This window comes from Jaculus jaculus, chromosome 12, assembly GCF_020740685.1.
Source record: "Jaculus jaculus isolate mJacJac1 chromosome 12, mJacJac1.mat.Y.cur, whole genome shotgun sequence".
NCBI classification, from domain to species: Eukaryota; Metazoa; Chordata; class Mammalia; order Rodentia; family Dipodidae; genus Jaculus; species Jaculus jaculus.
In genome coordinates this window covers 28,188,857-28,212,667 of record NC_059113.1, presented here as the reverse complement: position 1 = coordinate 28,212,667, position 23,811 = coordinate 28,188,857, and the positions used below count along the sequence as shown (strand labels likewise).

At 40.8% G+C, this 23,811-nt stretch overlaps 1 protein-coding gene across 3 annotated transcripts in view; it reads left to right on the top strand.

Annotated features, from left to right (window-relative positions):
- The window catches only part of Zmat4 (zinc finger matrin-type 4), a 430,717-nt gene that overhangs the window by 92,587 nt on the left and 314,319 nt on the right, over window positions 1-23,811 (top strand). For all 3 annotated transcript variants that reach the window (XM_045131372.1, XM_045131370.1, XR_006632928.1), the window contains exon 2: window positions 7,168-7,273. In XM_045131372.1, the coding sequence (XP_044987307.1) occupies window positions 7,172-7,273 (102 nt within the window). In that variant the 5' untranslated portion in view covers window positions 7,168-7,171. The remainder of the gene's footprint in view (window positions 1-7,167; window positions 7,274-23,811) is intronic.

The following is a 23,811-nucleotide window of genomic DNA, read 5'->3' as shown; positions in this document are numbered from 1 at the left end:
TGGATTTTCTTTTTGCTGGGAGATGTTTTAGTATTGCTTCAAATGCATTTCTTGTTATAGATCTGTTTATATTATTCATCTCATCTTGGCTTAGCTTTGGTAAGTCATGTGCATCTAGAAATCTATCCATTTTTTTTTAGATTTTCCAATTTGGTGGAATACAGGGTTTTGAAATATGCCATATGGTGATTTAAGTCTTACTGGTATCTGTTGCAATGTCTCCTTTTTTCATTACTAATACTATCTCACTTTCTTTTCATTGATCATGCTAAGCATTTGTCAACCTTGTTTATCTTTTCAAAGAACCAAATCTTGGTCTCATCAGTTGTTTGATTTTGCTGTTGTTTCTGTTTCTTTGGATTCTTCCTTGATCTTAATCACTCTTGGTTTCATCAATTATTTGATTTTTTTTTGTTGTTGTTTCTGTTTCTTTGCATTCTTCCTTGATCTTAATCACTTCTTTTTCTCTAATACTTTAAGGTCTTGTTTGCTCTTGTTTGTCCAAGGTCTTCAGGTGCATCATTAAATTGTGAATTAAGATCTCTCTGTGTTTGTAGTAGAGGCATTTAGAGCTAGAAAATTTCCTTCTAGGACTGCTTTTATTTTGTTCTATAGGTTTTAATATGTTATGCTTTCATTTTCACTCAGTTCTGTAAATTTTTGATTTCCTCAATGACCAATCATTGTTCAATAGTATGTTGTTTAATCTCAATGAATCTGTGCTTTATTTCATTGTGTTCAGATAAAGTACAAGAAATGATTTCAGCTTTTCTAAATTTGTTGAGAATTACTTTGTGTCCTCATATGTCATCCATTCTTGAGGAAGGTCCATGGGATTCTGGGAACAATGTGTATTCTCTACAGATTCATCATTTAGCTCCAGTGGCTCTCTACTTACTGTTTTGTCCACATGACCTATCTATTGGTGAAGGTAAGGTGTTGAAATTGCTCTTACTTTATATTAGTAAGTATTTGTTTTCTAAAATTAGGTTCACTTGTATCCAGTGCCTGTGTTTAGAATTATATCGTACTCTAGGTAGATTGTTCCTTTAGTCAATATGAAGTGACCTTTTTATCTCTTCTGATTAATTCTGGTTTGAAGTCCATTTTGTTAGGTATTAAAATAGCGACTCTTGCTTTTCTCCTGACACCATTTTGGTTGGAATTTTTTTCTATCTTTTTACCCTAAAGTAATATCTATCTTTAACTGCTCAGAGAGTTTCTTGAAGGCAGAGAAAGAATAGATCCTCTTTTCTTTTGATTGGGGAATTGTGACCATTTATATTTAGAGTTATTATTGAAAAATGTGAGTTTAAATCTGACATGTGGAAGATTTTGCGGTGTTTGATACTTTCTTAGTTTTCATTGGCTTAACAACTATTGTAGCATTCTTTATTATTTTTTCATCCTGTATTCTCTTTAGTGTGTTCATTTTTTTCCTTGATGGACTATTTTCTATATTGTCAGTATAGTTGGCTAGTGGTCACAAATTTCCTTGGCTTGCTTTCACAGTGGAAAACTTTCCTTTCTCCTTCTATGATGAGAGGTAACTTTGCTGGTTATAGTATTTTGAATTGGCAGCTATAGAGTTCTTGGTACTTGAAGTTCATCACGCCATGCTAATTTTACTCATAGAGTTTCCATTGAAGAATTGGCTGCTATTCTGATATGAGTTCCTTTATATATGACTAGAGGTTTTTCTCTTGGGGCTGTCAATACCCTTCCTTTGTTCTGAGAATTTAGTGTTTTGACTATAACATGAGGTAGAGTGTATCTTTTCTGGTCTTGTCTATTTGGTGTTCACTGTCTGGATGGGTATCACTTTTGCTTTATTTGGGAATTTTTCTTCTTTAATTTTATTGCAAATATTTTCCTTTTTTAAAAAATTTAATTTATTAGTTTTCTTTTCAGCAAATACAGGTAGTTTGATACCATTGTTTAGGTTCATCCATGATCTATCCCCTCCCAATGGACCCTCATTGTTGATGTAAATGGGTCATGCATTGTGGAGTTAGTCCACAGTTATTGGTACGATAAATGTCTCTGCATATCATGACCCAACATGTGACTCTGACATTCTTTCCGCCCCCTCGTCCACAAAATTTCCCTGAGCCATGTTGGGTTCATTTTTGGTCTGCTTCAGTGTTGAGGTGTTGGGGGCCTCTGAGGCTCTGGCTCTCTGATTTTGTAGGAGTTGATTTTTCTCTGTATTGGTCTCCTTCCCCTTTGTCTGGTATCCGGTTCATCAGGAAAACAGCACCCTTGCTTGTTTTGCCAAATTTCTTTAGTTTCAGTTGGGCCTCTTTTGTGGTATGTTGGGGCAGCTCTCTCCTTAGAGAAGCAGATTCTCCAATGGAGAGTAAGTTAGCACCCAGAAAATTGAGATAACACTTACTTTTTTGATAGTGAGTTCAATAGGTATAGGCCCTCTTGTATCCCATGATTAATGGTAGCTTGATATTGGAGGGTGGGCTTATGTTTGGATATGGTTCTGACTTGTTTGCCAGCTCCAGCTATGGGTCTCGTACCACTGAGGGGATCAGTTAGCCAAATCAAGAACAGTTGGTTCCCCACCATGGCTGTGTGCCACTATTGCACTTGTGTGGGCATCACACCAGGTTATTTGTTGCTAATTAGGTTAGACCATGAGTTGCTTGGACAGATATTGGTCATTTCCCCCAGTCGCCCATGTAGCACCTTCTGGCACTAGACACGCTGACTGTCTGGGGACTGACTCTCTCCTGGCTTCCAGCCGCACTGTTCCATTTTACATGTCAGCTGGTTATGGAGTCTTTAGCAATAGGGTATACCACTGGCCTTTGTGGGTCATCAAGTACTCTGACAGAAGTCTGTTATTGTTTTGGGAAACCTTGTAGGTTTCTCTGATCAAAAGCTCATTGTGGATGGTAGCCCCATGCTGGTAGTGGGGCTTACAGTTCAGTGCCCACTAAGAAAATGAGGAAAAACATAACTAATATTCAAGAGTTAGAGAGGAGAGAGGGGGGAGGGGGAGAGGTAGGAGGGAAGATGTAGAAGATTTAGGTTAGTCTTGATTCTACACTCTCCAGTGTCTTGTGGTTCAGGTGTTTCCTGTAAGGGTCTAGTGAAAGTTCAGCCATTTGGTCTGCCTTTTAGGAAGTAGAATTTTATGGTACCATTGCCGTTTGGGTCCAGATTACTGTTTTCCACCCTTCGATGCCCTCCCCGCCCTCCCCATTCATCTAGTGTCTAGTCCATGAGGTGCTTGATGGGTATGTAAGGTATCTTGGATAGATTCAGGTTAGGTGTTGTAGATGAGTGAGACTATGTGTCGATTTTTTTTCTGTGATTGGGTAAGTTCACTGAGAATGATCTGTTCCAGGTTCAACCATTTTTCCTCAAATTTCTTTGTGTCGTTTTTTTCTTACTGCTATATAGAATTCCATTGTGTAGATATACCACATTTTAGTTATCCATTCTTTTAGTGATGGACATCTGGGTTGATTCCAGCTTTTAGCTATTATGAATTGAGCTGCTACAAACATGGTTGAGAAAATTTCTCTGGCCTGTGGTTTGAAGGTTTTAGGGTAGATGCCCAGTAAGGGTATAACTGGGTCTGTTGGTATTTCTATAGTCAGCTTTTTCAGGAGTCTCCATATTGCTTTCCAAAGTGGTTGTACCATCCTACATTCCCACCAACAGTGAATGAGTGTTCCTGCTTCTCCACATCCTCGTCAGTATTTATTTTCATTTGATTTTTTGATGTTGGCTATCCTTATTGGGGTAAGGTGGAATCTTATAGTTGTTTTAATTTGCATTTCTCTGATGATTAGGGATAATGAACATTTTCTTAAGTGTGTGTTTTCCATTTGTATATCTTCCTCTGTGAACTGCCTGTTCAACTCTGTGTCCCATTTTGTGAGTGGGGTGTTTGTCTTCTTATTGTTTAGAATTTTGAGTTCTTTGTAGATTCTAGAGATTAGGCCTCTATCAGTTGGATAACCTGCAAATATTTTCTCCCATTCTGTGGGTATTCTATTGCCTTTGCTTATTATATGCTTGTCTGGAAAGAAACTATTCAATTTCATATGATCCCATTGGTTGAGTGACTGTTTAAGAACTTGAGCCACTGGGGTTTTGTTCAGGAAGTCTTTTTCCATTCCTATATCATGGAAAGTACTTCCTAAATCTTCTTCCAGTAGTTTTCGCGTTTCTGGTCTTATGTTGAGGTCTTTGTTCCATTTGGATTTGAGTGTAGTGCATGGTGAAATGTGTAGGTCAAGTTTTAGTTTCCTGCATGTTTGTCCAGCACCATTTGTTGAAGATGCTATCTTTTTTCCAGCCTATATTATTCGGGCCTTTGTCAAATATCAAATAGCTATAGTTGCTTGACCCAAAATCCAGGTCTTCAATTCTATTTCATTGGTATATACTCCTGTTTTTATGCCAGTACCATGCTGTTTTTATTACTATAGCTTTGTAGTATAGCTTTAGAGCAGGTATGGTGATACCACCAGAGTTATTTCTTTTGCTGAGGATATGTATGGATATATGAGGCCTTCTGCCTTTCCATATGAAATTTGAGATCATTTTTTCTATCTCTGTGAAGAACACTGTAGGGATTTTAATTGGAATTGCGTTAAATCTATATATTGCCTTTGGTAGGATTGTCATCTTCACAATGTTAATTCTGCCTATCCAGGAGCATGGGAGGTCTTTCCATCTTCTCAAGTCCTCCTCAATTTCTTTTTTGAGAGTTTTTATATCTTCGTTGTATAGATCTTTTACTTCCTTGGTTAATGTTATTCCAAGGTATTTTATTTTATTTTATTTTTTTGCTATTGAAAATGGGACTATGTCCCTTATTTCTTTTTCTGTATCTTTGTCATATGCATACAGAAATGCTACCGATTTTTGTGCATTGATTTTGTATCCTGCTACTTTTCTATAGGAGTTAATCACCATCAGGAGTTTTGGGATGGAGTCTCTTGGGTCTCTTACATATACAATCATGTCATCAGCGAATAGAGCTAACTTAACTTCTTCCTTTCCAAATTGTATCCCTTTTATTTCCTTCTCCTGTCTTATTGCTTGAGCTAGGACTTCCAGAACTATATTGAAAAGCAGAGGTGAGAGAGGACGTCCCTGTCTTGTTCCTGATCTTAATGGGAATTCCTCCAGTCTCTCTCCATTAAGTATTATTTGGTGCAAATATTTTCTATGTCATTGGTCTGAAGTTCTAGACTGATTATTTGTACACTGGTCTTTTCATGGTATTCTGTTTATGTATATTTTGAACTTTTCTTTAGCGTAATTGTTTTTGGCTGACTGATTCACTTCCTGTACCTTGTCTTCAGGGCCTGATATTCTATTTTCTTCTTAATTCATTCTATTGGAGGAGATTGTGAACTTGTACTTTCCGTTTCCAGCTTCATTTTAGTTTTGCTATTCTTCAGTATTTCTATTCTTGTATGAAAATCTATTTTTCTATCCAGGTTTGACTTCCTCATTTTATGTAACTCTTTGAGTTCTCTTGGAATTCATTTAGGCATTTATTTGTGTCATCTTTGTATTCACCCAGGATTTCACACAGGCATTTATCCATGTCCTCTTTGAGTTCTTTGTATAGATTCATAATTCCTTTCAGTTCTTTTCCTAGAATGTCCTCTAAGTTCCCCTTAAGGGGGTGCTAGGTTGTGACTGGTAGTTCTTTGGGAAGACATATCGGCTTGTTTTTTCATGTTACTCATTTTGCATTGAGCCATATGTATTGAGTTATAGTGTGTGGGTCAAGTCTTTTCAGCACACATGTGTGAAGTGGGTATTTGGGATGGTGTTTGGCATTTCTTTGTGTTCATCTGCATTTGCTCTTCTCTGTGCCTCTTGGAATTCAGTCTTGGAGATACTTGGTGGTGCTTTGTGGATGCAGTAGCTGAGGTGATCTTGGCTAAGCTTCAGCTATGTCCCAACTCATGTAGGACCCCAGCTCCATTTGCAGAAACCCTGGTCAGACAGCTGGAGAAGGGAAGGTAGAATTCCATGGGCAACTATATATCCCATCTAATATGGTGCAGGTCCCCCAGCTCCGAGGACAAACTCTTTGCTACCATGGAAAGGTAAAGAAAAGTAACTTGGAGGTAACTATATGCTCAAACTAATGAGTTGTGTGTATCTTAGCTGCAATGGCCAGGGAAGGGAAGGGAGAATGACTTGGAGGAGCTGTGTGCCCAAACCAAAGCAGTGCAGGCTCCCCAGAACCAGTGCCTGGGGTGGGGGAGGGAGGATGGCTTGATGTCACTGTGTGCCTGAACCATGGCAGTGGGGGTCCCCCTGTTGGTAGCTATTTTTAAAAACCAAAATATTACAAAGTAATTACCAATAGTTTCTAAAAGATACCTGCTATTTAAATTTTGTTAAAGCTTGTAATGTTTTCCTATCCACATATATATTTTCAAACAAGTTCAACATGATATGGCACATGCCTGCTTTGAAACTTCTTTTGAATTTGGAAGCCATTTCAATTTCTAATGAATGGATGTATCAGGATACTTTTGACCTACTTTCTGATATTACATATTAGATACTTGGTACTTTGTTAATATATATCTTGGGGGCAATAGAGATGGCTTAGTGGTCAAAGTGCTTGCCTGCAAAGCCAAAGGACTTAGGTTCAATTCCACAGGACCCATGTAAGTCTGATGCACAGGATGGCACAAGCATCTGGAGTTTGCAGCTGCTCAAAGCTCTGGTGTGCCCAATCTTTCTCTCTCAGTGTCTGCCTCTTTCTCTCACATATATGTATGTACATATGTATGTATATGTGTATGTGTATGTGTATGTGTATGTGTATGTGTATGTATATGTATATGTATATATCTTGTGTATTATTATCCTTCCATAAAAGTTCTTGATAAGCCTTAGACATGAGTTTGGTTTATTCAATCAGAGACACTAAAGTTGGATTCTTTAATTTTTAGAGTTGCAGCAGCCCTACCAGCTATTTATAAGAAAAAAATAAATTAGAAGCTTATGGTTAGTTGGTATGGCAACATCACAGTTTGGAGAGTCTTACCCTGTTGTTGCCCCCTTCAGACTGGTTGCAGAGATCCTGGCTTTTCACATGGTATTGATGTTCATTAGTATTAGAGCAATGCACTTACTTTTTTTTCTGTTGATTTTTTTTTTTAGCCTGATGAAGTCCTCCGATATTGATCAGGATTTATTTACAGACAGTTACTGCAAAGTGTGCAGTGCTCAACTGATATCTGAATCCCAGCGCGTGGCCCATTATGAGGTAAGCCTGTGCGGTACACTCAGTTTTCTCGTGTAGAAGGAGACCCCGTGCTATGGCTGTGAGACCTGAGAGTCCTGGACCTGCTGAGAGTTTTTGGAATCACCAGGCTAGAATTTATACAGGTTGAAGTTGGGCCAGGCTGAGTGTGTGTGTGTGTGTGTGTGTGTGTGTGTGTGTGCACATGCACGTGTGCGTGTTAAGGAGTGAGAGCTGGAGGCATCTTTCTGAGGCTCTGGTGACTTGTCCAGATCCTCATCCTCATTTCTTTTGTGCACCTCTGCTCCTAGAGACCCACTGGACCTTCTCTACGTGTTCTGTACTCAAGATAGGCTTAAAGGCTCTTGCTAGTCCCTCCAGGGAAATGTGATCACTTGAGAGTCTCAGCATGACTGAAGGAATTTATCCTTTATACGTTCCCTCTGCCTGATGGGATTGCAGACATGTGCCATCACGCTGAGCATTTTACATGGGCTCCGGAGCTCAAATGCAGGTTCGGGACAAACACTTTACTTACTGAGTGCCTCACCTCTGACGTGACAAAATTTTAAAAACCTGGATTCTTTTGAAGTGCATCATTCAGTGACGTTGGCTTTTTAGGAAGGAGAAATTGGTGGTTGATTTTTGACTCTATATATTGGCAACAGAGGATGAGAGAAGAGGATTGTCCTCTTTCCCAGGTAGGAATGAAGGTCTTTGGCTGGAGGGCAAGGAGGTGAGGATCCTAAGGTACTGAGTGGTGCAAGGTGTGCTTTACTCTCCAGAGAACATAGCTCATACAGTGGTGGAACCTGACCACTCGAGTGTGTTGGCTTGTGAGGAAGTTAGATTAAGATGCTTAGCCACCAATTTTCTTCTTGTCTGATGAGTGTGATGGCTGCTGACTGTCAGTGTTGTGACTCCTCTTGGCCTCAGGTTGCCATGAGATCCATGGAAATCATAGTAATGATAAAGTACCCATAGGCACCTAGAAATCAGCATGCTGAGTCTGCCTTCTCTACTGGATTAGTGGTGACCACATGTGACCTTTAATAGTATTTGTGGAAGGAAATGTTTTGGAAGCTGTGAAATGTGCTGAACATGCAAAATTCTAGTAATAACCATTATTAACTCCTTGACAGGAATGTTTTGATGATGAAAAATAAAATTTACTCTTCAAAGAAAGCTTTCAAAGAAAGTCAGCATCTGTGAACAAGTCAGTACAGTTGCCCTCAGACTTCAGAGGGTCGGTTCCAGGATGCCCATGAAGACCCGTGTTCTCTGGACACAATGGTGTGATTTTTGCACAGATCCTCCTACATGTCTTAAATTATCTCCAGGTTACAACGCGGTGCCCACACTTCACCCCATTCCCATTGATTCAGCATAGAGCTTTGTGGAGAAGTTTTGGCTTTTGGAACTTTCTAGACTTTGTTTCTCCAAATACTGTTGATCTGTTTTGAGTTGAATGCACAGATGTGGAAACAAAGGGCCTGGAAGGCCAGTACTTTATTCTCTTGTTAAGAGTCAAGTGAGTGCTACAAGTCAGCGTCAGCCTAGTCACCTCTCAGGGATTAAGTCTGTTGTTTTTGAATTAAAGAGACATATAGTTTCTCTGAATATTGCTGTATAAATGTTTCATTAACACAAAATCCCTAAGCAAAAACAGAGGAGGGGTGGAGAGATTGCTAAGTGGTTAAGGCACTTGTCTGAAAAGCCAAAGGACCCAGGTTCAATTCCCCAGGACCTACTTAAGCCATATGCACAAGGCGACACATGCATCTGGAGCTCATTTGTAGTGGCTGGAGGCCCTGGTGTGCCCATTCTCTCTCTCTCTCTCAAATAAACAAATAAAAATGAACTTTTAAAAAAGATAAGGTAAAGTTTTCCTGCCCTGAAATTCCATGCTCCCCATTAATTCTTTCGTAGGTTTTTTTTTCCTTGCATATGGATATGTGCACACGTGCTCATGTGTGTATGTGCACCCATGTTTGTGTGTGGCAGCAGTGACTGTTCAAGTGTGTGTGCATACCTGTGTTCAGGCCAGAGGTCAATGTTGGTGTTTTCCTCTATTACTTTCCACCTTATTCTTTTAAAAATATTTATTTATTTGAGAGAGTGAGAGAGAGAGAAAGAGGCAGGTAGAGAAAAGAATGGGCATCCCAGGGCCTCTTGCAAACTCCAGACTCATGTTTTTGTACCACCTTGTACATTTGGCATTAAACTGGTTCCTGGAGAATTGAACTCATGCCATTATGCTTTGCAGGCAAGAGCCTTAAGTGCTGAGCCATCTCTCTAGCCCTCACCTTATTCCTTTGGTACACAATCTCTTACCGAATACAGAGCTCACAATCTGACCAGACAAGCTCCTCAGGGATCCTTCGTCTGCCTCCCAGCACTGAGATTACAGGCATGTGCTACTATGCCTGACATTTTGTGTGGGTGCTGGCGCTCCAAGTTTCGATCATGTTTTCATGGCAACTGCTTTACACACTGAACTATCTCTACAGCCCCTTTGCTAGGCTTTCTGAATTCATTTGAATCATTGTGATTCTGAGGACAGAACAATATCTGTACATTATAGATGGTTAGCATTTGCAGAGTGAATGGATGTGTTACTAAAACAGTAAAAACTGATGGTTTTCAGTACTATGTTATTACTTGACTTGGAAAACTAATGTCAGGACTTTGAGAAAAAAATAACACAAAATGTTAACAGATAGTAAAACCCCAACTTGACTACTTAATTAAAGGTTGAGTTATTTGATCTTAGGTTTTGGTATTGGTATACCGAATTCTTGCTGTGGTATAGTCTGGTTGTTTGTGTGTTAGTTGAACATGGCATAGATGGATTTGAGAAAATCAAGCAATAATAACAGATTTGCAAGGAACACTGTCTCATATAGCATCCAACAACATTCAGTGTATGCCTGTTGAATATAGACAGGACTCAGAATGCTGCTTCTCTCTTTCTGCCTCCTGCCACAGATGGCACATTTCCTTCAGCCATAAATAGCCAGTGCGTTTTTCTGCAAATATGCTGAGGTGGTAAAGCCATAGAAGCTGGATTGAGGGCCCTTTCTGTGTTTCTTGTCTTCCCTTTCTTACCCTCCTGTCTCCTTGTTTGAGACACTCCTGAAGTAGTCCTTCTTCATTTTTAAGATGATGATATGCCTCAGATCAACTGAGACCATTGGAAATCTGCTATTCTGTCTGTCTGCTCCTTCTCTCCATTCACATCCTGTCTGGTTAAATCACCTATAGAGAGTGACTCTTTGAGATGGAAATTTCATTTAGTTCACTGAGAATGTTGTATGACTTTTTTTTTGTTTGTTTTTAAAGCTCAGTTAGGTAACATCCCCAGCCTCCTCACTGGGTGAATCAGTGAGAACTGTTTTCTATATGACCAGGTCATTAGTGTTAGTTATTGTCTGGGGTTCTGAGCCATTATGAGACATGATACCTGCCCTAAAGAAGCTAAACAATGTCCCTAGAGGAAAAGCCACAGGTAGTCCTATATGGTACAAATCCCCATGATGCTAAGTATAAGTTCCTTGGAACTGTAGTGGAGGGTACTGGAAGTGTCCACTGTAGATGGATATGTGAGAGAAATTTTACAAGCTGGTTCTCTTCTGATTAGTCAGCTCATTGTAGACGTTTGATTCTGTTTTCTGTTTTCATTTTGATACCCAGTGCATAGTCCTGGAGCTACACTGGCATCTGTGCATGCATTTGCTGCACTCACTTCTCAACATTACTCTTCTCCTTTTCCTTATCTTATTTTAAATCTATGTCTCTTGATTATTTTTTTATATTAGTATTAGGTATATTTTGTTATGAAATATATGTCAGGAAAATGGCAAATATAAATATGTACATTTATCTCAACATTTTATTCATTATTTGAAGTGACAGCAAATTAATATAATTCAGAATTCAGTAAGTATTAAAATAATAAATAAAATAATAATATAAAAATGTGTCATAAACTAGGTGTGGGAGTGCAAGCCTTTAATCCCAGCACTCAGGAGACAGAGGCAGGAGGATTGTTGTGAGTTTTAGGCCAGCCAGGGACTGCAGAATGAGTTCCAGATCAGCCTGGGCTAGAATGAGACCCTGCCTCAAAAAAAAAAAAAAAATATATATATATATATATATATCCTGTAAAAAATCTCTCATCTATTCCTGTTTCTTAGCTGCTAAAGTCTCTCAGATGAAACCAGTATGTCCAATTTTCTTTGAAATATTTTATGTGTATGGATGAATGCTATTCCCTTATTTTCATGCATTTCACTTGTGGTACAGAAGTCCATTATATGACTGTATTGTAATTTGTAAAGAAATATACCTTAACTTGCTTTGTAATTCCTGGGTCACTGGAATGAACAAGTCAAAAGCTTCTTTTTTGAAAGTTTGCTTAGTAATGTGTGTATCAGTAGTTTCTCAGATCCCAGCCTATACAGATTGCCTGTGGTCACTGACAGTTTTTCTTCTAGCTTTACATTCCAAGGATTCTGAAATTATATTTACTCCTGACCTGCATGTGCCAAAGCCATCTGGAATGGTGAATTTCTTCAAAAGCATATTAGCAGCAGAGGAGATGCTAAGGGCTAACTGTCTATTCTAAGCAGTGGGCTTGTGTGTTGATTAAACCACGTGTCTCTGCTCATCTTCTATGTTTTTATAAAGTTAGACAAGTGATTTTTGAAGTTTTAATTTATTTTTTGTTTCATTTTTATTTATTTACTTGAGAGAGACAGACAGAGAGAGAAAGAGGCTGAGAGAGAGAAAGAGAATGGGTGCACCAGCGCGTCCATCCACTGCAAATGAATTCCAGATGTGTGTGCCCCCTTGTTCATCTGGCTAATGTGGGTCCTGGGGAATAGAGCCTTGAACCGGGGTCCTTAGGCTTCACAGGCAAGCACTTAACCTCTAAGCCATCTCTCCAGCCTCATCTTTCTTATGATGCTCTGAGGTGTGAGAAACAGTGTGTTCTCCTTGTCTTCTTGTTCTCTATGATTTGAGAAATTCACTTCCTGAGGTTTTTTTTTTTTTTTTTTCTAAGATGCTAAGGATGGTTTTTCTAATTTTGAATGCATTACTTTCTCAGAAGATCTTGCACAGCTGTGTGGGGACCCTCGGTCCAGAATGTCTTCCTTGTACCTGCTGCTGCTGCTTCTGTGCTCACCACCTTCAACTTTCCCTCCTTCTTATTAGAATAGCCTTTGTCTCCACTTTGCCATCCGATAGAAAGGCTCTAATATTGTGGTGGTTTCATTCAGGTGTCCCCCATAAACTTAGGTGTTCTGAATGCTAGGTTCCCAGCTGATGGAGATTTGGGAATTAATGCCTCCTGGAGGGAGTGTATTGTTGGGGGTGGGCTTATGGGCTTTATAGCCAGTTTCCCCATGCCAGTGTTTGGCACACTCTCCTGTTGCTGTGATTCACCTTATGTTGGCCAGGGGGTGATGTCCACCCTCTGCTCATGCCATCGTTTTTCCCTGCCATCGTGGAGCTTCCCCTAGAGCCTGTAAGCCAAAATAAATCTCTTTTTCCAAGAAGCTGCTCTTGGTTGGGTGATTTCTACCAGCAATGTGAACCGGACTGCAACAGTAAAGTGGTACCAAGGAGTGGGGTTGCTGCTAGATACCTGACTATGTGGTTTTGGCCTTTTGGAGCTGATTTTCAAGAGGAATGTGGAAGGAGTTGAAACCTTGGCCTAAGAGATGCCTTGCAGTGCTGTAAGTACAGCTTGATGGACTAATCTGGTCAGAGCTGGAAGACCTGAATGCAGTAAGAACTATGGACTATGAGGTTTGGCTTATGAGGGTGAGAAAGAGCTTTGCTTGGACTGGGCTAGCTAGCAGTTTGTGTGAGAAGCTTGCTCTTATGCCTGTGTCCTGAGAAGTTGTGCAGGGTTGCTTTGCGTAGAAATGAACTGGTGTGAGCAGAAGGATATGGCACAGAAAGAAAAATCTTTGGGTGAACTGTTACCCGTTCAGCTGCAATTGAGAGATTACAACCTTTGAGACTGGGCTAGCTGACCTGCACTGGGACAACAAGAATGTAGACTCTTTTGAAAGGGCCTGAGTGCTCAAGTAGTGTCCTGTTCTTCAAAGTCTGCTTTATTCCCCCCTGGATTAACAAATTGGCACCCTACCTGGTATCATGGAGTATAAGAAATGCTGGAAAGAGGGTCATTGAGTTTGCAACACAGTCGTGTTTTGGAAATGGCCATGGGCAGTGTGAAGCAGGTTTGCTGGTTGCCTGCATATAGACCCCATGGGGCCATGAGGATGAACCGTGGATTGCAGTGGAGACCCATTGGAGATGCCGGGACCATGAGATGGCTGCTGAGGAGCTGCTGGCCCTGATGAAGTTTTCCAGGACTGTGAGTAGCCTAGCTGGAGGGGTGGAATTGGAATGCCAGAGACTTGTTGCTGGTTAGAATTATCAGACTTGAAGATTTGTCACTGGCTAGAGTTGCTGGACTTGAAGCTACAGTTTGATATTTGCCCTGGTTGTTTTAAATCTTGTATTGGTTGAATGTTTCTTTGCTATGTCCAATGCCATCTTTTGCACTGTGAATACTTATTCTGTGCTGTTATGGTTTTTTTAAGGTTATTTTTTGGTACTATGGCTCAGTTAAAAGATCTTGGACTAAAAAAAAAAAAGATCTTGAACTATGGGGATGTATGAACATGATTGAGATTGATAAAAACTATGGGGACTTTTAAAGTCCAACTGAATGCATTGTATTTTACATCATGTATGGATATCAGTTTATGGGGGCCAGGGGCGGAATGTGGTGGTTTGATTCAGGTGTCCCCCATAAACTTAGGTGTTCTGAATGCTAGGTTCCCAGCTGATGGAGATTTGGGAATTAATGCCTCCTGGGGGGAGTGTATTATTGGGGGCGGGCTTATGGGCTTTATAGCCAATTTCCCCATGCCAGTGTTTGGCACACCCTCCTGTTGCTGTGGTCCACCTTATGTTGGCCAGGGGGTGATGTCCATCCTCTGCTCATGCCATCGTTTTTCCCTGCCATCGTGGAGCTTCCCCTAGAGCCTGTAAGCCAAAATAAATCTCTTTTTCCAAGAAGCTGCTCTTGGTTGGGTGATTTCTACCAGCAATGTGAACCGGACTGCAATGAATATCCTTTTGATAGAGTTTAGTTTTTACTAAGAAAATAGAAATATTAAAACTTTCTGCTTTGAATATCTCTGTTCTGAACATCTGAAGGACACAGTCCAGCTTTGAAAACAAGACCTCTGCTCCTGACTTGCGAAGTTTCCCTGTCTTCTGGTCCAGCACTTCCCTCCCTTCATATTTTTCATTAATTCTGTGAAGCTAAGATGTATCATCTGTAAGTCTGTCTTCTCTAAACCCACTTCTCTTGAGTTTCATCCAAAAAACATTTGTACCTTACTTCCCACATCCCATTGGCTCTGAAGACATCTCCCATCTTTCACCCAGGGAACTCTTCTGAGTGCTGACACTACTCTCAAGCCCCACAGCAACATTTATTTTTATTTTTATTTTTTTGCTTCATGGGAAAGCATACTCTCTTGGTCTCACCTGACAAGTTCTCCATTTCCTGCCCATTGACTGGATTCACTGTCAGCTTTTCCTTAGAGTCATACTCAGTTATGAAAGCTCTTGCATAAAACCTACTGGAAGCAGCTTATGGGAGGAAGGGGTTTATTTCAGGCTTAGAGTCCAGGGGAACACCACTGATGGTGGATAAAACTTGCTCACTTCCATAAATGCATCCACAACAGTGAGAGAAAAACCAACACCAGCAAGCACCCAACAGCCAGCAAACAGCAACATCATAGCTCAAACTGCTCTGACTGGATCTAGTAGGGCTATAGCGAAAGATATGCCCCCAGTAACCCCTCCTCTTCCTTAGCAGGGCTCCACCTCCTGGAGACTGATGTTGCAAGATCAATCTTAATTTAAAGAGTTGCCTCAGTCAGTGGGGCTATGCATTTAAACCACCAGTGTGCACTCAGTGACAGAAGGCTTGTGTGCTGTTGGGGAGGTAGGTTAGGGGGGAGAGTGCTTGCCCAGCATACACGAAACCCCATATTATATCCCCAGCATCTCATAACCCAAGTGTGGTGATGCATGCCTGTCAAGGCAGAAGTCAGTAGGTAGAGAGAGGAGGTTCATCATGTCAAAGTCATCCTTAGCTACCTAGTTATTTCAAGGCCAGCCTGAGACACATGAAGCCCTGTCTCAAACAAACAAACAAATAAAAGAACAAAAATAAAACCACCTGTGTGCAGAGTACTAATTTATCCAAATCCCTTAGCCCTTCAAATTTTAGTTCCTTTAATCCCCTCTTGTCTTGACCATCCCCTTCCTGACACATTCCCAGAAGTAACCATATCTGGCTTTATGTGGGTACTACAGAATCAAACATAGGCTGTCATGCTTTGCAAGCTTAACTGCTGAGCCGTCTCTCCAGCCCTTCCTTCATATATCTATTTTCTTCTATCTCAGTAAGTCAAGGTGAATTTTCAGCTTCATGCAAATGCATTCCCAACTACTAGAAAGATTTATCACCAAGCTGTTTCTTAAATACCTTGTGATAAAGAATCAAAATATGTACTCTTTTATTTCAATTTTACTTGTATGGTTCATTGTCATTAGCACATTGTCATTGCAACATGCCATAACATTTCTTACTGAAACCTTTATTGTTTCAAGTGTTTCTTTACTAGTCTCCTTTGATCTAAAAAAAAAATCCTTTTATTTTCTTAAAAGGCGGTGTTATAGTATATGTGTTTATGTTGCCAGTAATATGCCCAATTCTTTCCCTGGTGCCTGTCGTTGGCACCTGTGTCGTCAGTGTGAAGACTCAGACACGATTTGACCTGATCCAAAGCTGTATAGTAATGAGTTGTATGCAAATGAGCATTTCTTCCTTTCAAATATGTTTGAACTTGACGGTGTCACTGTGCAAGAATAGTGGAGTCAGTTTTCTTTGACATTCTACGTGGTGAGAAGTCATGGTCAAGTTTGAAAGAAATAACTGTGGAAGTCTAATACTGAATTTGCTGAAGGCAGTGAAAATCCACCAGCTCTTTAAGAACCATGATGTCCTTGGAATGCCCAGGAAGCCCAAGATAAGCAATACCGATGATGGTATTTATGGATCAATCAATATTTTGATCTTGTAGAAGAAACAAAATGTTACTGTTTATCTGGGTGGATTTTAGAGTTTTTTTCTTGGAATGTTTTCCAAACAAAAGAATATAGAATCACATTTAGTATACCAACACTAAAAACCAAATGTAGATGAACACACTAATTGGTGCTCTGCTGTTGACGTCAGCCAAGTAAGTAGCTTTGGATCCACAGAAGTGTGTGACTTGCAGATATTTATGACCATTTTCTTCTGAGTTAGCCTGGTGATGAACAGCCTTGACGTGTGCCTGCATTTGTCCTCCCAACATACTGTTTGAATGTCAACATTCTGTAAAAGGACTGGAATAGATTCCATTTTCCTATTCGGTGGGGATTCCTAAGTGAAAACAAAACAAAGCAAAACAAAAATCTTGCATTGTTTTCATGTTGAGATTTAAGACTGCAGTAGAAATAACAACCATGAAAAGAAAAGCATGTGGGCAGTATGTGGGAGGCACAGGTGTGTGTGTCCATTGCATACACACAACACCTAGTCTGTGCAGTAACCTGGGACTTATTCTCTTTGTAATGAAATATAAAAATAATAGAATTTCCTATTGTGGTGGTTTGTCTCAGGTGTCCCCCATAAATTTATGTGTTCTGAATGATAGGTCCCCAGCTTATGGCAATTTGGAAATTAAAGCTTCCTGCCATCATGGAGCTTTCCCCTGAGTGTGTAAGTCAAAATAAATCCTTTTTATCCCATAAGCTGAACTTGGTCAGGTGGTTTCTGCCAGCAATACAAACCTGACTGCCATAGTAAAGCTGGTACCAGAGGAATAGGATTGCTGCCAGACACCTGACTGTGATGTTTGGCTTGTGAGGTTGAGAAATCTCTTTGCTTGGACTGGGCTAGAAGAAGTTTGTGGGAGAGGCTTGCTGTTATGCTCATGTCCTGAGAACTTTTGTAGGGTTGCTTTGCATAGAAATGGACTGGGGTGAGCAGAAGGATTTGGCACAGAAATGAAATCTTTGGGCCCAAACTGCTGCCTATTCAGCTGCAATTGTATGAGAGATCACAGCCATTGAGATTGGGCCAGCTGACATGCATTGGGACAACAGAAAGAATGCAGTCTTTTGAAGGGGCCTAAATGCTGAAGGAGTGTCCTGTTCTTCAAAGTCGGCTTTATTCTCCCCTGGATTAGCAAGTTGGCACCTCACCTGGTATTACAGAGTATGAGAAACACAGGAAAGAGAGGGTCATTGAATTTGCAGCATGGTCTTGTATTTTGGAAATGGCCATGGGCAATGTGAAGCAGCATTGCTGGATGCCTGCACGAAGACCTGATGGAGCCGTGGGGATGGACTATGGGTTTCAATGAAGACCCAGTAGAGATGCCAGGACCATGAGATGGCTGATAAAGAGAGCTGCCAGCCCCGATGAATTTTTCCAGGACTGTGAGTAGCCTAGCTGGAAGGGCATAATTGGAACTCCAGAGACTCGTTTCTGGTTAGAATTAGCAGACTTGGAGACCTGTCAGTGACTAGAGTTGTTGGACTTGGAGCTGCAGAGCTTGGGATGAGGAGGTGGCTTCGTGGGACAGCACTCTTGCTACATGACTGTGAGAAGTCCATCTGCAGCACCCACGGAAAAGCCAGCTGTGCTCACAGCTGCCTTTAACCCAGCACTGAGGATGATGCAGTCAAGGAGATCTTTTGGGCTCACTGGTTAGTCATCCGAGCTGAAAAATAGAGCATGCCAGCTTCAGTGAGAGACCCGTTGAAAGGAAATAAGGCAAAAGAACCATAGAGGATGTTTTAGGTCTATGGCCACATCATCCCAGCCACACCTGAGCTCGTCTGGTCTTAGAAGCTAACCAGGGTTGGGCCTGGTTAGAACTTGGATGGGAGGATATATTCATTACTTTCTCACCACTGTGACTAAATACCTGACCAGAGGCAACTTATGAAAGGAAGTTTATTTGGGCTTATAGCGCCAGAATTAGAGTCCATCACGGTGAGGAAAGCATGGGAGAAACAGGAAAGCATCAGTACGTATCATATCAGCTGCGAGGAAACAGAGCACCAGGCAGGGCCAGAAGGTAACACCGCAGAGCCTGTAGCCAGAGACACACTTCCTCCAGCAATGTTCCACCTCCTCATGGTCCCACAGCCTCCCCAAATAGCACCAGTTTATTGGGGACCAAGTGTTCAAGCACATGAGCCTATGGGGCATTTTATATTCAAGCCACCACAGTCTGTCCCTAGCCTCCATAGGTCTCATGACGATTTCCTAATGCAAAGTTCATTCAGTCTAACCTAAGCATCCTCATGGTTATCTGTTTATTTATTTATTTTGCAGTCAGTTCCAAAACTGTTCAAAAGTTCAAACTCTAAACAAAGGCTCATCTGACACTCGACGGTCTCCTTACTGTGAGCCCTATAAAACCAAGTTTTATATGCAAGTTATGTATTTCTGTATGTATAATTAGGAGACTATGGTAGGAAGGTCTCTGTGATTTCAGAGCCAGCCTGGACTACAGAGTGAGTTGCAGGTCAGCCTGGGCTAGTGTAAGACCCTGCCCAAACCAACAATAACAACAACAAAAAAAAGTAAGAAACAAAAATCCCCCCAATATTCTTTTTTTTTTTTTTAATTTTATTTATTTATTTGAAAGCGACAGACACAGAGAGAAAGACAGATAGAGGGAGAGAGAGAGAATGGGCGCGCCAGGGCTTCCAGCCTCTGCAAACGAACTCCAGACGCGTGCGCCCCCTTGTGCATCTGGCTAACGTGGGACCTGGGGAACCAAGCCTCGAACCAGGGTCCTTAGGCTTCACAGGCAAGCGCTTAACCTCTACGCCATCTCTCCAGCCCCCCCCCCAATATTCTTAAATGCAGTTTTAAATTTTTTTTTTAATTTATTTATTTGAGAGCGATAGACACAGAGAGAAAGACAGATAGCGGGAGAGAGACAGAATGGGCGCGCCAGGGCTTTCAAGCCTCTGCAAACGAACTCCAGACGCGTGTGCCCCCTTGTGCATCTGGCTAACGTGGGACCTGGGGAACCGAGCCTCGAACCGGGGTCCTTAGGCTTCACAGGCAAGCGCTTAACCGCCAAGCCATCTCCCCAGCCCTTAAATGCAGTTTTAATGCTGACATACAAAGTAATGGGCTTCACTTGACTTTTCCACATGTATCAGTACAGTACACTTTGTTCTCATTACGCCCTTCTCCCATAGCCCTGCTCACCCTCTTGCTCGTCCCTTACTCTCTTGCAAAGAGTCCCTCCTTCTGCTTTTATAGCATACATATCCATTAAATTTTCTTCTTCCTCCTCTCTTCAGACTTCATCTTCCCCTCTCCTAGTCCCCTTCCTATTGTCACATTCCACATATGTGCATATATAAAGTTAAGTCTGGATTCTCCATATAAGAGAAAACATGTGATGTTTGTCTGAATCTAGCTTATTTCACAGTATAATGACCTCCAGTTCCATACATTTTCTTGCCAGTGTCATTATTTCATTCCTTACAGCCAACAAATTACATATATATATATATATATATATATATATATATATATATATATATATGTATGTATATATCTCCATTCATCCTTTCATAGACATCTTGGCTTGTTCTATTTCTTGACTATTGTGAATAGTATAGAACTAAACATGGCTGTGTAAGACTCTCCATATCTCCATGGTGTACCGACTTAGAATTCTTTGGTTATAGAGAAGGAATTGTATAACTGGATCACATTGTTGTTCTATTTTTTATATTTTAAAAAATAATTTAGGGCTGGAGAGATGGCTTAGCGGTTAAGTGCTTGCCTGTGAAGCCTAAGGACCCCTGTTTGAGGCTCGGTTCCCCAGGTCCCACGTTAGCCAGATGCACAAGGGGCACACACATCTGGAGTTAGTTTGCAGAGGCTGGAAGCCCTGGCGCGCCCATTCTCTCTCTCTCTCTCTCTCTCTCTCTCTCTCTCTCTCTCTCTCTCTATCTTTCTCTCTGTGTCTGTCGCTCTCAAATAAATAAATAAAAAATTAAAAAAAATAATTTATGGAGAGAGGGGGCGGGAGAGGAGTTACTATGGACATGCAAAGTTCCTACCACTGCAAACTCCAGACGCGTGCATCACTTTCTGGTTTGAGCATTATACGGGTACTAGGGAATCTAACCTAAGCCATCAGATTTTGCAAGCAAACACCTTTAACTGCTGAGCCATTTCTATAGCCTAATTTTTAGATTTTGTTCGAAGAATTCCTATACTATTTTCCAAAGTGGCTATACCAGTTTATATTCTCACTAGCACTATAAAGGTACTTCTTTCTTCATATCCTTACAGCATTTGCCATTTAATTTCATTTTCCTGATGTCACCTAAGGATATAAAATACTGTTTTGCATATATAGGGATCATTTGTATTTCTTCCTTTGAGAACTATAGATTCAATTCATTAGCCCAAATACTGGTTGGATGCTTTGTTTTGCTGCTGCTTAACTTTTTGGAGTTGTTTATAGATTCTAGATATTAATAACTTCCCATATATACTTAAAGATCTTCTCCCATTCTGAAACTGTCTCTATTTTCTGGTGGTTGGTTTCCTTTGCTGTGCTTTTTTTTTTTTTTTTAAATTTATTTATTTATTTATTTGAAAGCAACAGACACAGAGAGAAAGACAGATAGAGGAAGAGAGAGAGAATGGGCGCGCCAGGGCTTCCAGCCTCTGCAAACGAACTCCAGACGCGTGCGCCCCCTTGTGCATCTGGCTAACGTGGGACCTGGGGAACCGAGCCTCGAACCGGGGTCCTTAGGCTTCACAGGCAAGCGCTTAACCGCTAAGCCATCTCTCCAGCCCCTTTGCTGTGCTTTTAAATCTCATGCAATCCTATTTGTCATTTCTAGGGCTTATTTCCTGTGCTACTAGAGTCCTTTATAGAAACTCCTTCCCTATGTCTTGATGCATTCTCCCCAAGAAGTCTCAGAGCTTCAGACCATGTCTTAAAATCTTTGATCCACTTCGAACAGGTGTTTGTGCAGTTTCATTCTTTGTTACATGTTTATTCTTGAAACAATTGTTGAAAAATGGGTGGCTGAGGTTGTATGGATTTACTTTTTATAACTCCTTAATTATTTTTTATTGATGTTGGGATGTAGTATTTCCTTGAGCTTTTCTTCCATCTCTAATATTTTTTTTTTTCTCTGCTGAAACTTCTGCTGATGCTTTCATTGTATTCTTTTTTTTTGGTCATTGAGTTCTTAATTTCCAACATTTATTTATTTCTTTTTAAGAAGCTTAACTTCTTTCTAAATTTGCTGCCAACATTTCTAACTTTTTCATCCATATTACTGACTTTCTCATCCATTTTGCTAACTTTTCCCTCTGTATTTCTGTCTCTTCCCTAGTCCTTGACTCTCTTTGAAGTCAGTAATCATTTTGACTTGCAAACTTTTGATGGTTTCACCTAGCATTGTTCTGATTTCAATATCCTTGAGTTTAGTTGTTAAGGAGTTATGATATTTTGGAGGATTTGCATTGCCCTGTCTTTAAGGATCTTTGGGTTTCTTGTTCGTATTTGTGCATCTGTTAGGTTGGCCATTGTGTCTAGTTTTGTTTGGAGATCTTCTTACTGGATTACTTACAAGGGCTCAGTCCGTCTCAGCACACAGTAAGGAGAACACCAACAACTTTTGGGTGAGGCTTCTGCCTCTCTCTCGCCCCAGAACAACCTGGCTAGACTGTGCTTTGTCACAGTTTCCTTCTTTCCCCTGTGTCCTTCTTCCTCACACTGCCCAGCTGTGTACTTTTTACCTTTCTGCCTGTGGAAGACAGTCTGTCTTTCTTCTTCTGACCTCTTCACGGGGTCATATAGAGGTAGCTTCTCATCTTTCATCTTACCTTGAGGTCCCATTTTCATATATTTGCTTCTCATTATTCCCTTGAAAAATGTCTATTTAGATTACTTTCCCATTTAAAATGGATTTTTAAAGTACATTATATATTCTGGATATTAACTCTGTGCCACATGAAAAGCTGGCTTAGTATTTTAAATTTGCTTTTGTGCCAGTGTTGCAGTCAGGTTTGCATTGCTGGTAGAAATCACCCAACCAAGAGCAGCTTGTGGGAAAAAAAAAGAGGTTTATTTTGGCTTATAGGCTTGAGGGGGAAGCTCCATAGTGGCAGGGAAAATGGTAGTATGAGCAGCGGGTGGACATCACCCCCTGGCCAACATCAGGTGGACAACAGGAACAGGAGAGTGTGCGAAACACTAGCAAGGAGGAGCTGGCTGTAACACCCATGAGCCCACCCCGCAACAATATACTGCTGCCTGGAGGTATGAATTCCCAAATCTCCATCAGCTGGGATCCTAGCATTCAGACCACCTAAGTTTATGGGGAACACCTGAATCAAACCACCACATTCTGCACCTGGCCCCCATAAACTGGTAATCATACATGATATAAAATACAATGCATTCAGTCCATTTTTAAAAGTCCACATAGGTTTTATCAATCCTAGCGATGTTCAAACATCCCCATAATACAAGATCTTTTTTTTTTTTTTAACTGAGCTTTAATAACAAAAAATCCTCCCCAAACCCATAATGGCACAGAATAAACACTCACACTGCAAATGAGAGCATCAGGCATAACAAATAAATATTCAGCAAATACTAAATTTTGATAGGGCAAACATCAAACTCTGTAGCTCCAAGTCCAACAACTCTAGTCAATGACAAGTCTCAAAAATTCAATAATTCTTTTTTTTTTTAAATATTTTTTGTTCATTTTTTATTTATTTATTTGAGAGCAACAGACACAGAGAGAAAGACAGATAGAGGGAGAGAGAGAGAATGGGCACGCCAGGGCTTCCAGCCACTGCAAACGAACTCCAGACGCGTGCGCCCCCTTGTGCATCTGGCTAACGTGGGACCTGGGGAACCGAGCCTCGAACCGGGGTCCATAGGCTTCATAGGCGAGTGCTTAACCGCTAAGCCATTTCTCCAGCCCAAAAATTCAATAATTCTAACCAGCAACAAGTCTTTGGAGTTCCAATTCTGCCCCTGCAGCTAGGCTACTCACAGTCCAAGAAAACCTCATTTGGGCCAGCAGCTCTCCTTGGCTGCCATCTCATGGTCCTGGCATATCCACTGGGTGTCCACTCCAATCCATGGTTCATCCTTACAGCTCCATCAGGTCTCCATGCAGACATACATCAAACCTGCTTCGTATTGCCCATGACCACTTCTAAAACACAAGACTGTGTTGCAAATTCAATGACCCTCTCCTTCACTTCATATACTGTACAATACCAGGTAGGGTGCCAATTTGTTAAGTCTAGTGGGAATAAAGCAGACTTTGAAGAACAGGACACTCTGAGCACTGAGATCCCTTCAAAAGAGTCTACATTCTTCTTG